At 34.4% G+C, this 13,653-nt stretch overlaps 2 protein-coding genes across 2 annotated transcripts; both read left to right on the forward strand.

The window, feature by feature from the left end:
* Window positions 1-228: 228 nt before the first annotated feature.
* Window positions 229-3,038, forward strand: LOC111368957. The gene is made up of 8 exons (XM_022990449.1): window positions 229-695; window positions 809-965; window positions 1,049-1,376; window positions 1,497-1,557; window positions 1,747-1,836; window positions 2,103-2,208; window positions 2,291-2,888; window positions 3,001-3,038. The coding sequence occupies exons 1-8, from the start codon at window positions 229-231 to the stop codon at window positions 3,036-3,038; spliced, it is 1,845 nt and encodes a 614-aa protein (XP_022846217.1).
* A 5,863-nt stretch (window positions 3,039-8,901) lies between these two features.
* On the forward strand, window positions 8,902-13,048 carry LOC111368958 (zinc finger MYM-type protein 1-like). The gene is made up of 6 exons (XM_022990450.1): window positions 8,902-8,992; window positions 9,248-9,385; window positions 10,634-12,031; window positions 12,101-12,192; window positions 12,236-12,303; window positions 12,805-13,048. The coding sequence occupies exons 1-6, from the start codon at window positions 8,902-8,904 to the stop codon at window positions 13,046-13,048; spliced, it is 2,031 nt and encodes a 676-aa protein (XP_022846218.1).
* The last annotated feature ends 605 nt before the right edge of the window (window positions 13,049-13,653 follow it).

Genomic DNA, 13,653 nt, shown 5'->3' on the forward strand with positions numbered 1-13,653 from the left:
GAATGATTGTTGTCTATATAGGAAGGAGCTTGAACATGTTGAATTATGTCCAAAATGTGGTTGCTCAAGATGGAAAGTTAACCAACAAACTAAGAAAGTTCAAAAAAAATTTCAGCAAAAGTCTTGCGTTATTTCCCTATCATACCAAGACTTAAGAGGATGTTTGAAATAGAAGAGATGGAAAAACAACTTAGATGGCACTTAAATAATAAGAGTTCAGATGGTAAAATGAGGCATCCGATTGATTCACTGGGATGGGAAATGATAAACAGAAGGTGGCCACATTTTGCATTAGATCATCGAAATATTAGATTGGGTCTTGCCACCGATGGATTCAATCCTTTCAAAGATCTTAGCTCTAAATATAGTTGTTGGCCAGTTATTTTAACTATATACAACTTGCCTCCCTTATCATGCATGTTGAAGGAAAATTTGATGTTGAGTTTATTAATCCCGGGACCAAAGCAACCAGGTAATGACATAGGTGTTTATTTGTTACCACTTATAGATGATTTAATATTGTTATGGAGTGATGGGATTGAGATGTATGATGCAGTTGCGAAGTCTACATTTAACTTAAAAGCTATTTTGATATGGACAATACATGACTTTCCTGCGTACGGAAATGTATCTGGATGGCCCGTCAAAGGAAAAATTGCATGTCCTATGTGTCGTGAACATACATGTTCAGTATGGTTGTCACATTTTAGGAAGTTAGCATACATGGGACATAGAAGATTTCTCCCATTGAGTCATCCATTTCATATGAAAAGGAGTTGGTTTGATGGACATATTGAAAATACATTAGGCCAAAGATAAAAACTGGTGAAGAAGATTCCTATGAAGTTGATCAAATTACAAATGATTGGGGCAAAAGTGGTAAGCGAAAGAGAAAGAAGAACATGACTCAATCCAATGTAACGTGGAAGAAAAAGTCAATATTTTTCAGGTTACCATATTGGAAGGTAACTCTAGTTATATCATTTCCTTTTTTAATACATCTAACTGCGTTTAGTATCTCATGAAACAAGTGATGTTTGATTTGTAGACTTTACTTATATGGCATAATTTTGATGTGATGCACGTGGAAAAGAATATTTGTGAGAGCATCATTAGTACACTTTTGAATGTGAAAGAAAAATCGAAAGATGGTATTAACTGTCGTAAGGACTTGGAAGCTATGAACATTAGGCATGATCTACATCCTGAGAGTAGAGGAAATAAAGTTTACTTACCTACAGCTCCTCACACTTTATCAAAAACAGAAAAACAAATATTTTGCAAAAGGCTTGCTATACCGGATGGTTATGGTTCTAATATTGGAAATTGCATTTCAGTGGAAGAATATAAGATAGTTGGACTCAAGTCTCATGACTGTCACCTTTTAATGCAACAATTACTATTAGTTGCACTGAGAGGACTTTTACCTAAAGGACCAAGAAACTCCATTTTTAAATTGTGTTCATTTTTCAATGAAATATGTCAATGAGTCGTAGATAGGAATAAGGTTGAAATTTTAGAAGAGGATGTTGCTGAAACTTTGTGCATGTCGGAAAGGTATTTTCCACCTTCCTTTTTTGATATAATGGTTCATTTAACAATTCATATTGGAAGAGAAGTTCGTCTATGTGGACCAGTTCAATATCGTTGGATGTACCCATTTAAGAGGTAGTACTCCTTATCCCTAGAAATTAAATCCACTATCAAATTGATTTCTACTTTATTACTTTTTTGGAAAATGTGTAGGTATATGAAAGTGTTGAAAGGGTACGTTATGAATCGTGTAAGACCTGAAGGGTGCATAGCTGAACGATATATTGTTGAAGAAAATGCAATGTTTTGTAGTAAATACATAAAACAAGCATCTTAAATAGGCTCTAAGCCTGCACGCAATGAAGAGTATGAGAGTGACTTCTTAGTTGCAGGTCGTCCAATCCAAAGGGAAGCCACTTGTACTATCTAATGAGATGCTAAAAGTTGCCCATCGCTATGTATTGCTGAATAGTGTAGAAGTGGCTCGATACGTACAGTATGTTTGTGAAGTATATACTTTTTAGGATTTTAAGTTCTTCGAGATTTCTTGATATATTTTTTTTAATTAGGATGCATATGGGTGAACTCAGGAGTTCTGACAAACGACTTGGAAGAAATGAGAATTTGTTGCATAAGAAATATATTGACACGTTTGCCACCTGGTTGCACAATAAGGTTGAAGTACATATATCGACCAGATTAGCATTTAATTCTGTTGTTTATTCTTTTATTCCTAACATGTTTATACTCATAATAGATTACGGGTCAATTGTTGCTGGACAATGTTTCAAATACTTTAAAGTGGCTTGCACGTAGCCCTAGATGTCAATCCATGTCACATTCCAGTTTTGTAATAAATGGATTTCGATTTCACACTAAAGATGCTGAAAACTCTCGCCAAAACATTGGCATTTTAGTTGAAGCAACAACCATCTGTAGATCTAGTGCAAAAGATAATGCACGTGTTGTTGGAAAAGTTTTTTATTATGGAGTTTTACGCGATATTATATTGCTTGACTATAATACATTTTATATTCCAATATTCAAGTGTGACTCGGCAAATATTGTTAAAGTAATAAAGAAAGAAGATGGATTCACTTTGGTTAACCTTCACGAGGGACACGGACAATTTGAAAATGATGCTTTCATTTTGGCATCACAGGCGAAACAAGTTTTTTATTCTAGGGAGAATGAAACATCTAATTGGTATGTTGTTTTGCAAGCATCACCTAGAGACTTTCACGCGTTACATATGGAAGAAGATACTTCTTATGAGGCAACTATTCCATTGGATGTAACACAAATTGAAGACAATCATGAGGAGGATGAGAATTTTGCAAGGATAGATGTTGAAGGCATATTATGTGATATATAAATTGATTAGTTTGGTAAATGTCGTTATACATATAACTGTTTAAATTACAAGTAGAACTTTGAATATCATTCTCTTTCTCTTATTGTTTGCAGATTCGTACTCACTCAATTGGCTTTTTGGAACTAGGTGATATTATTAAATATACGCATGATGGATAAAGCTCAGGTGAGTATGTTTCAATACACTTCTTAAGATGGTGACTTTCGAGAATAATTAACTTTATGCTATGTTTTCATGTTGCATTGTTTAAGTCAAATAAGCAAGCTTTCAAGAGTTCTAAAAGACGAAGCGCTGCGATTGCTGTTGCAATTCGGGAGACAAATAAAAGACTACGACCTTCTAGTGAACCTAGAGATACCATGTCTACTCCAATTACTGGTGATCAAAACATGACTTCGACAAGTGTAGATGCTACAAAAAAGAAAAGAGGTCCAACTCATTTGAAAATGGTTGCTGAAAATAACTATCAGAAAATGGAGCTTTAATTCAATGAATTCGGGCAAGTAGTTGGCCATAACTCTGATAAATTTGTCAGCATAGCCGGAGCCATAGTGTGGGAGTACGTACCAGTTGTTATTAAAAATTGGCCTTCAGTGGATGACAATAAAAAAATTGAACTTTGGAATTTTATACAGGTACATTTATTTAATATGATACTTTTTTATTATTGGTTATACATTTTTCCTTCAAAGCTCGATTGCCATTTTCGATCATATATTGACCATTTTTTATATTTGTGATAATTGTAGCAAAGATTCAATGTCAATGACTACCATCAAAAAATGGCATTTCAATGTATGGGAACATATTGGAGGACATTTAAATCGAGATTGAGAAGAGATATCAAACGTCAAGTTCCATCCGCTGTGAATAGAAAACGTGATATTGCCCTTCTTAGACCGAAGAATATAACCTCAGAAGAAGTATGGGAGAAGTTTTAGAAGATACTCTTTCCACTTATTTTCAGGTAAGTTATATTTTCGTATGAACTTTAAACTTTGTAGTCAATTATTGTTGGTTTATATTTTTTTTCTTGATAGGAGAAAAGTTCTAAGTTCAACAAAATGAGAAGTAGTCAGAAGCTTCTCCATACTATGGGTCGAAAGGGTTATTCACGTATGGCTCATGATTTGGTACAAGAACTATCTTTCTTTATTTTTGATATGTGTCTTTATTGATTTCATATACGTGTCTGTGATTGAGTTCAATATTGTTATTGTAGAAAAGAAAGAATCCAAATATAACAGGATTGAGAACGACAGTATAGACTCATAGACATCTTCGAAAGGATGGAAATCCAATAAATGAGGCGGTTGCTGAAACTTTGGTACATGTATTGTGTGTGTGTGTATATATATACACACACACACACACCAGAGAGTGTGTGTGTAGATCTAGTGTAACATTTAAGTTTCATAAGTGCAGATGAAGATAAAAGATTGTGCCGAGTCAATTTCTGATACACCAGCCGAAAATTCTATTTGAGATGATGCTATTGCTTGAATTTTAGGTCTCGAGCGTCGTGGACGAGTAAGGGGACTTGGACTTGGGGTTACACCATCAAAAATAGATGAAAATACACAAAGCAGTGAGAAAGTGAGAGACCTTGAGATGGAAGCACTCAAAGAAAATTACGAACTCAATCAGTAAAGATGGAAGCACTCGAAGAAAAGGTTGAAGCACTTCTGAAGTTATCCCAGGTTATACTTTGCTATTGCATAGAATATGATAGCGTAACTTAATATATCTTAACATTTCAATAAGTTTAAATTTTTTGTATTATTTTGCAGAATCAAAATAAGAATGTAGAGGATATGAGTTCACGTACTTTTACTCCATAGGTTTTTGTATTGTATATTATTTTTTCAATATAAATTTAGATTATATCATACTAGTATTAAAAACAGACTTTATTTTAAATGTGAATTTGTAGTCTCAACAAGGAAGTGGTATGGAGGGAGGTATTGCACCAGTAGAAAATTGAAAGTGTCAACTATTGCACTGGTACTTGGTTGAGGAGGAAATTGTAGGCGAAGGGAAGATTGCATCAATAGACCCAAGTACAAATGTGCATCACGTGCCACTAGGACGAGATTGTTGAAAGGTTTGGGTTGACAAGGTGTACATGAGTCATTTGCCCTTATATAGACCAATGGAAGAATTTCGAGTTCTTAGTGACGCCATAGGAAGTACTATTGTTTGGCAAAAGAGCTGCGTTAGACTTATTTGACGAAGGTACTTTATAAATTTCTACATTTTTTTTTCATTTACATATTTGTCATTAAACATGTTTCAAGAGTGGCTATATACATGTGCATACACAAGTCCACAACCTTGAAGGTGGAAGTTTGTTCATGGCATTACTAATGAGTGCACAATGACTTCTCTTAAAAAAGAAATAGATCTTATTTTTAAAAATCGATCAAGTATTAATTATGAGCTTGTATTCTTGAGTGTGTGATTCAATTTTTTCTTTAAATGACATAAATTTGCTGCTATATATGTTGAATGAGTATAGATTGGTTATGTAAAAAGAATGAATATAGTTGTGTCCTAAAAAGCTTTAAATGACATTGTATTGTTTCTAAATTGCTTGCTCTTTTTGATTAATTTGTTGTTATATTCTTTCTTTCTTGCAGTTACATGGAGCTGAAGTGAGTTCGAAAATCTCTTTTGTGCTTGTATCATTTTGGATCTCGTCTATGTAAAAAGATTTGGTTGGGACTCGTTAGAAGCTTTGGTTATGAATCGTTTACATAACTTTTGGACATTTTTCATAGTTCTTTGGTTAGATGGTGTATATTTTTGAATTGAAGTATTTATTATGTTTTGATGAAGTAATATTGCATATCGGATCATGTTTATTGGCTTAAATGAAGCACTTTTAATTTTTTGTTGGCTTAAAGTACTTGTGCATAGATAGTAAAAATATATTTTTAATTCACAGGTTTAATTGGCAAGAAAAATGTAAAATAATTGATCAGAAAAATAAAAATAACATTTGCGACAAACCCCAGTTTCGGCAACGTGCATTTACACGTTGTCGAAACTCTTCGCTCTATGGCAACGTTTCATCCCACAATAGACGCTTGAACGTTGCCGTAAGTCTACGGCAACGTATTCTGCCTGTTGCCAAAAGTAGTTTTTGGTGTAGTGATTGGAATTGACTTATAATGATACGATATAGTATTTTTACTTGCAACTATTTTGCTAGAGGCTTTTGATTGTGACTATTGTTTTAAAATTTCAGATATTTCTTGACTTTGAACTTTTATTGGTATATTGTGTTTGGGTTAGCCTTTCAATCTATTTTATAACTTTCATTGTCAGAAAATGCAATTAAACTTTATTGCGTTGAATTTCCTTGATCGGCAAATTAATTCTTTTCCCATACAATGTCACTTGATTTTTTGGTTGGTAAATGTCACTAGATTTTTTGGTCGAAAAATGTATATTATTCCTGGCCAAATGTTGGTCAGCATATGTTTACTACCACTAATCATGACTTGTTTATTGCCAACTTATTTAGACATTTACCGACCAAAAGAGTGCTCAGGAAAAAGCTTTACATTTATCGACAAACAATGTTTTGGTCAGTAAAAATCCCTATGTTTATTGACTAAATTACAGTTTAATTGGTAAAAATCTTTGTTGGCCGGCTTTTGGTGACCATGACCAACACTTTTCCGTCAATGATTTGATTTACCGACTAGTAATGAGCTTTTAGCGACCAATCTCTTAGTGAGCAAAACTCGCATTTCTTGTAGTGCATTGATCTTTCATTTTCCATCGTCAATGCAATTTGTCTTAATTTTTTTGCCATCACGTAGCAGCATGACCATGCAAGCATGTAGCAACTGATGACACTCGCTTATCCTTTCAATACTTCTTGAATTTGAAGATCTCTTCCACCACACGTAACCAATCCTAATTAGAGTCATCAATTTCCATATAACCTCGAAATTGGGGATGCGTACTCGCCTCCAACTGTCTATAATTCCCACTGGTCTCGCTCCAATTTCCAACAGAGTGTTCCCTGCCATCTCCTGGACATAGTCGCCAACACGACCTTGCCTTAGCCTTCCATCACAGCCACAACGTCATTTTCCATAGATATGCCTTGCCATGTCTTGTTGGTGCATGTCGCCAATCAAGTAACCTTCTATATCAGCACTTGGAGCTGTTACCAAATTTGTTCCAACCATTAACATCATTATTCTGGTTACCACGACCTCCTCTTACCATCTTTAGGAATACTATTGATCTTTGAATGATGTAGGACAACTTACAAAATCAAGTCACTAATACTATGTACTAAATGTTGGAATATTGTGGTGATAATGAAACTGGATTGTCATCTACCATATGTATAGTTTAGATATCAATTTTAAGCATACTGTATATGTATGTACCGTATATGCCGCTTACCTTATTTGTAGGTAGCTTGCCGTATATGTAGCTTACCGTATTTGTAGGAAACTTACCGTATTTGTAACTAATTGTATATGCTGTCTACCGTATTTGCAAAAACCTCATCGTATTTGCATAAAGTTTTCACAAATTGTTTTTATTAGTGAGTGACTTTACACATATTTGCTAGATACTGTATATGGAACTAACATACCGAATATGCACTTACATACACCAAAATGTAGAAATACCGGATTTGCATATATTATCTAAATAAATACTGATTGGAAACTATCAAATTGAATGTTATCAAATTAATTAATTTTCTTTTGAATTTTTTGTCGACATACATATAATAAACTATAAAATTATATAAAGCACATATAACAAAATAAATTGAAAAATCTACGAAGCATAAGATTAAACTGCAAGTAAATTCCAAATAAATCTACAAGAATAAATCGCAAATATGTGAATTGCAGAAAATAAATAACTATTCAACCCAAGGCCTGTGCGAGCACAGTTTCCTTAAAACAGATTCGTCCCCTCATCGTGAGTGCTTATGGTTTAATCTGAGTGTCTGTTTCCCAGAATACAACGGTAAAACCCAAAGAATCTGAGTACCACAGAAACTACTCCGACGAACTGATTTAGAGTCTGATGCAAATGCAGATATTCGAACAGTGTAGAGGGGGAAGAGAACGATTTTTTCATCTAAGAAAATTGCTTGAAACTGAGTTTAAGTATATAAATTTAATTTGTCCATTAACCATTGGACTTATATCAGTTTCTAGAGTTTCAAAAACTCAAAAGTCAGGGGAAAAAGCAAGGAAAAAATTGCAAAATGTGGGTTCTCCAAAGGAGCCAATTTTTGCTTCGTTCGGTCTAACATTAATGTATGAAGGTCGTGCCTGCACATAAGTTCAAGATCCGAAAGCAATTTCAGTCCGAGATTTGCACCCCATGTGCGCGCACGTAGAGAGAGTTTCTATGCTACACATGATTACACATTTTCAATGTATAGCCATATTTAAAGTGGTTCTTGCTTTCATATTTTCCCTGTGTGGGACTAAACTCATTTTTTTCACATAAATCATCTTTCAATGGTCATCTTTGTGCTCCAATTTCTCATTCACCCAAACTTCATTTTTGGCAAATAAATATTTAATTTTGATGCTTTCACGGAGGAGAACACGAAACAACTTTGATATTCCAAATTGGACCAACGGGCCCCACCGAAAATTTTGCCAAAAGTGAGCTATTTACTCAATTTTTTTCCAACACTAAATTCACATACAATATTGAGCAAAATGTTGAAAATTTAGAAATCTTAAGAGAGAATTCTCGCATTCAAAAATCACCAAAAGTTTTAAAAAAGATAACTCCAAAAACACGTCTGAAATAGTTTATCGCCCATGAAATCTTATCGAATGTGAAAGACCACAAAATGAAAAAGACTCGTGTCCTAATGACATTATAATATTGAAAAGTTAAATAACATAGAATAAATAAATACAAAGAGATAAAATAGGCCCATCTAGTGTCGCAAAACGGTCCAGCTAGCCCACTTGTGTGGAATCTACATGAGTGTAGATCAGCCAGGCGCGGAGCCAGCACCCGGCAAGAGGGCGCGGTCGAGTGTGCTGGACCCACCGGAATCTGCAAAGATGTCAGGTAAGTAAGGACTAAGGAGTTGCAGACTACAGTTGCACCATTGGAGAATAACTGAAGAAGGAAGATGAAGACTGAAGTCTGAAGGAAAGACACAGCCGCACAGCCGGGTTTTTATTTTTTTGGTTGGGTTTGGGCTTAAGTATATTAAATTTTGGGCCTATTGTTATTTAACTTATTTAGCCCAAATGAATTTAGCCAACCCGTTACCCATAACCCATTTTATTTGGCCTTCACATTTTCATTTTTCAATCCCAGGGCTAGCAGAAGACGAGAGGCAGCAGGCAGCGGCAAGAATTGTAAATTTTCCCCAAATTACCAAACCTTTTTCCTCAATCTCACTTATTCTTGCTCCAAATTCACACCACAGACTTCAGGCATCAGACTTTTGGACCGGTGAGTGGTGACTCCTTCTTTCACTCTTTGTTATTATTATTATTATTATTTGGGTTTTGGTGTTGATGTGCGTAAAAATGCTAACAAATTTCAAGAATGGGAACTTGAAGAGTAATACTCCTGTCTCATGAGTCCTGAAGGAACGTATGTGTGACTTGTGAGAGAGCCAGAGAGGCGATGGGGGTGGAATTTTATGTTCTTGACTTGTGATTTGTGAAGCAGTGAATTGATAAATGGAATTCTTGAATGAAAAAGTGAGAATTTGAAGAAGGGAATAAAGAATTTTATTATTATTCTTTTTTTTTGGTACATAGTACTCCACATTGTAGAATTAATTATACAATATATTGAGGTTAATAAATCGTTTTAGTAATTTTTGAATATGTAAAAAAAAAAAAAATTCGAGAGTCGTATACGTGAAGTCATGTCACTATAAGTTAGTAAACAAACACAATATGCAATAAATACATAGAAAAATATGTTGTCGAAAAATGTTAAATTATTTTACTAGGGATTTCAATTTGTTAAATAAACAAGCAGCAAGGGGCGAAATAGAAGATCTTATAAATTAAGAGTATGATCAAGAAGCATGTCATCACATAAATCTTCTCATTTTTATAATTAATACAAGCAAAGACTAATAGATAGAACTCTTGCGTTAAGATAAATCACTAGAATTGCGTTAAGATAATTCACTAGAATTCTCACAATCTAAAGTTCTGGGCTTAGCTTTCATGGTAGTTGCTAAATAAGCACTAGAAGTGATGCTCACTTTGATTATTTAGACTTAGAAAGTTAGACATGAACTTCTTGTTTAAGTTGTATGTTCACAGTCTAGTATTGACTATTGAGCACTGAACTAAGCAAAATTGAAGGGGACAAAAGTTGAAAACAAAAATGACACTCAGAATTAGAATTAGAATTACCTTCTCATAAAGAATTAGACAAAAATTTAATGGAATTGGATCTTTGTGATAATGTATTAGTGAAACATAAAAAATTTCTCCAGAATGCTATAAATGGAACAAAAACTTGAAATTAAATGTACAATCTGGTTCCAGTAAGAAACTTGTTGACATTAGGTTTCAATCCCCGTGTTTGATGATGAGTAATTTATGTGAATTTATGTTTACGAAATTCTATTTGCGAATTATGATTTATGATGAGTAATTTATGATTTGATGAGGAAATATGATATTAGGAATGATTATTGATTTGAGAATTTACATTTAGGATGACATTTTGCAGATTATGGAAGATTTTTTCAACCGAAACAAAAGTGCATACCCAATTCTTCTATTTCTAGTTGTGGATCTAGTCCCGCCATTGATTCTAGTCGAGCACAAGAGTTATTGGATAACACAAAGAAATCTCGGGCTCAATTTAATGTGGATGATCTTGTATCTTATCCAGGGATACGCCCCCCTATCGAATCATATGATCCTAATATTAGAGATGTTAGGATGGCATACTTGGAGAAGGGTCCTTGTCAACCATATGAACATGATTTTCCAAGAAGACCGATGGGGAATGATAATAGATGTTTTCGGAAAGAATGGTTCTCCGAATTTCATTGGTTGGAATACAGTATAGAAAAGGATGTGGCGTATTGTTTGCATTGCTACTTGTTTAAACCTGATAGAGGGGGTCAAGGGGGTGGACATATATTTATTAAGACCGGCTTTAGGAATTGGAAGCACAAAAAGACATTGAAAGATAATGTGAGTCTCTTTGATAGTTCTCGTAATCAAGCTTTTGCAAAGTGTACCAACTTGATCAATCAAAAGCAAAGTATCTCTTACATTATTTCTAGCCAAAGTAGTAGTCAACAACAAAGTTATAGGACCAGGTTGACTGTGGTGCTAGATTGTACTAGACTCCTCTTGATGCAAGGATTGTCATTTTGTGGTCACGATGAATCAAAAGAGTCTCTTAATAGAGGAAATCTAATTGAGTTATTGAACTGGTATGTAGCTCGTTGTAAGGAAATTAAAGAATTATTATTTAGTAATGCTCCTGGAAATGACCAAGTGACTTCACCAACCATCCAAAAGGATTTGATTAATTGTTACGCCGTAGAGACGACAAGGGCTATTATCAATGAGATTGGTGATTCTTTGTTTTCAATTTTAGTTGATGAGGCTCGTGATAATTCTGCGAAAGAACAAATGGCAGTTGTTTTAAGGTTTATTGATAAAAGTGGGCGAGTGAAGGAGCGTTTTTTGGGTATATCCCATGTCACTAATACTTGTGCCCAATCATTGAAGGATGACATTGATGCAATATTTTCTACACATGGGTTGAGTATATCTAGTCTGAGAGGTCAAGGCTATGATGGAGCAAGTAATATGTCAGGTGAGTTCAATAGGTTGAAAGCTTTAATTCTTAGAGATAACCCACATGCTATGTATGTTCATTACTTCGCTCACCAGCTTCAGTTGGCAATTGTATCTGTGGCATGTAGGAATTGTATGGTTGATGATTTTTTGGACGTACTTGCTATTATTGTGAATTTGGTTGGTGCATCATGTAAGCGTGTAGATGCTCTTCGAACAAGATATCAAGCTAATATTCTGGAGAAGCTTAATATTGGGGAACTTACTGGTAGAAGTGGTCAGTTTCAAGAAATGAGTTTAGCACACCCAGGTGATACTAGATGGGGCTCACATTTATTAATAGTTACTCATTTCATTAATATGTTTAATGCTATTATAGATGTTCTTGAGAATATATCAGAAGATGGCATACATTCAGATCAAAAATCTTTGGCCTTAAGACAGATGAACAATATGCAAGATTTTGAGTTTGTGTTCAGTCCTCACTTTATGTTTGAAATTCTTGCAATTACAGATGACCTTTTACAAGCCTTACAGAAAAAGATCAGGATATTCAGAATGCTATGAGGTTATTGAATTTGTGTAAGTGTGCTTTGTAGAACTTGAGAAAGAATGGTTGGGATACTTTGTTCAGTAGGGTGATTGAGTTTTGTATTAATAGACATATTTTAGTGCCTAATATGGAGGATATTGTAGTGGTGAAAGGTCGACCTAGGCATGAAGCTCAGCATGTGACTTATTTTTATCGCTTTTATGTTGATTTGTATTGTCATGTGATAGACTCAATCTTGCAAGAGTTGAATGATCGATTTCCAGAAACAACTACTGAGCTCTTTACTAGCATTTCATGTTTAAGTCCAGGAGATTCATTTGCAGCTTTTGATAAGGATAAATTGCTACTTCTTGCTTAGTTCTATCCATTGGACTTTAATAGTGAAGAACTTTTATTTCTTAGACCTCAGCTTGATAAGTTTCTTTTGCTTGTGAGAATGGACGAAACTTTCTTTAATCTCAATAGTATATCCGTGTAGCTCAGAAGTTGATTGAAACTAGAAGTTCCTATTATTTTCCATTGGTTTATAGGCTGCTCACCTTGGCTTTGATATTACCTGTGGCAACTGCAAGTGTTGAAAGGGTATTTTCTACTATGAATCTAATCAAGAGTGATTTGCGCAACGAAATGGGTGATGTCTGGTTGAATGACAATTTGGTGATTTACGTGGAGAAAGCTATTTTTAAACAACTTGAGAATGAGGCAATATTGCAAAGTTTTCAAATCATGAGACCTCGTAGAATACAGTTGTCTAAGTTTGCAGTTACAGAGTAACTGAGTAAGGTTGTATCGTATATTTTTTTTATTATTTTGGGTTGTATCGAAGTATATTTTCATATGTATACGATTTTGACGTTTTAGTTCATTTACATATATATTGAATAAATTTTAATATTATGTAACCAAATTTTAATAAACGATCGGACAATTACGATCGTTGACAATCAACGATCGTCGGTCAATGGTCAATCCACCCTAACTAGACTTGAATCCTGGATTCGCCACTGAGATCAACCCCTTATATGATTTAAGACTATCTCACATGGCTACGTAATTAGCTTCCAACTGCTGTACTCCATCAATTTCCCATTCATATAGAGTGGGGGTATGACAACCTATGTAATGTATGGTATTCTATCCCGCAAACAAGCTCTTCTCTGGGCAACAACACAGGGCTTAACTTTTGATATTACAAAATTATTAAACCTCCATATCGGATCTTATAATCAGTAGTGCCATTTTCTAATGTAGAGGATCCTCACATTGAGGCAACTGCAAAGCATACTTCTAATACTCTTGAGATCTTACTTTTACTATTCATCTTGTTATTATCACAGTCGTCAAGACTTAGAACAAGGAAAAGCTTTTAGAAGCTTATA

Source organism: Olea europaea, chromosome 20, assembly GCF_002742605.1.
Source record: "Olea europaea var. sylvestris chromosome 20, O_europaea_v1, whole genome shotgun sequence".
Taxonomy (NCBI): domain Eukaryota; kingdom Viridiplantae; phylum Streptophyta; class Magnoliopsida; order Lamiales; family Oleaceae; genus Olea; species Olea europaea.

Excerpts from the sequence above, each read along its gene's own strand:
- LOC111368957 (XM_022990449.1), top strand. The coding sequence starts at position 229 with ATGAGGCATCCGATTGATTCACTGGGATGGGAAATGATAAACAGAAGG. Across the intron at positions 1,558-1,746 it reads ACTTTGTGCATGTCGGAAAG|GTATATGAAAGTGTTGAAAG; the intron begins GTATTTTCCACC and ends GAAAATGTGTAG. Across the intron at positions 1,837-2,102 it reads ATTGTTGAAGAAAATGCAAT|GATGCATATGGGTGAACTCA; the intron begins GTTTTGTAGTAA and ends TTTTTTAATTAG.
- LOC111368958 (XM_022990450.1), top strand. The coding sequence starts at position 8,902 with ATGAGTGTAGATCAGCCAGGCGCGGAGCCAGCACCCGGCAAGAGGGCG. Across the intron at positions 9,386-10,633 it reads GGCATCAGACTTTTGGACCG|ATTATGGAAGATTTTTTCAA; the intron begins GTGAGTGGTGAC and ends GACATTTTGCAG. Across the intron at positions 12,304-12,804 it reads TATGAGGTTATTGAATTTGT|GCTGCTCACCTTGGCTTTGA; the intron begins GTAAGTGTGCTT and ends ATTGGTTTATAG.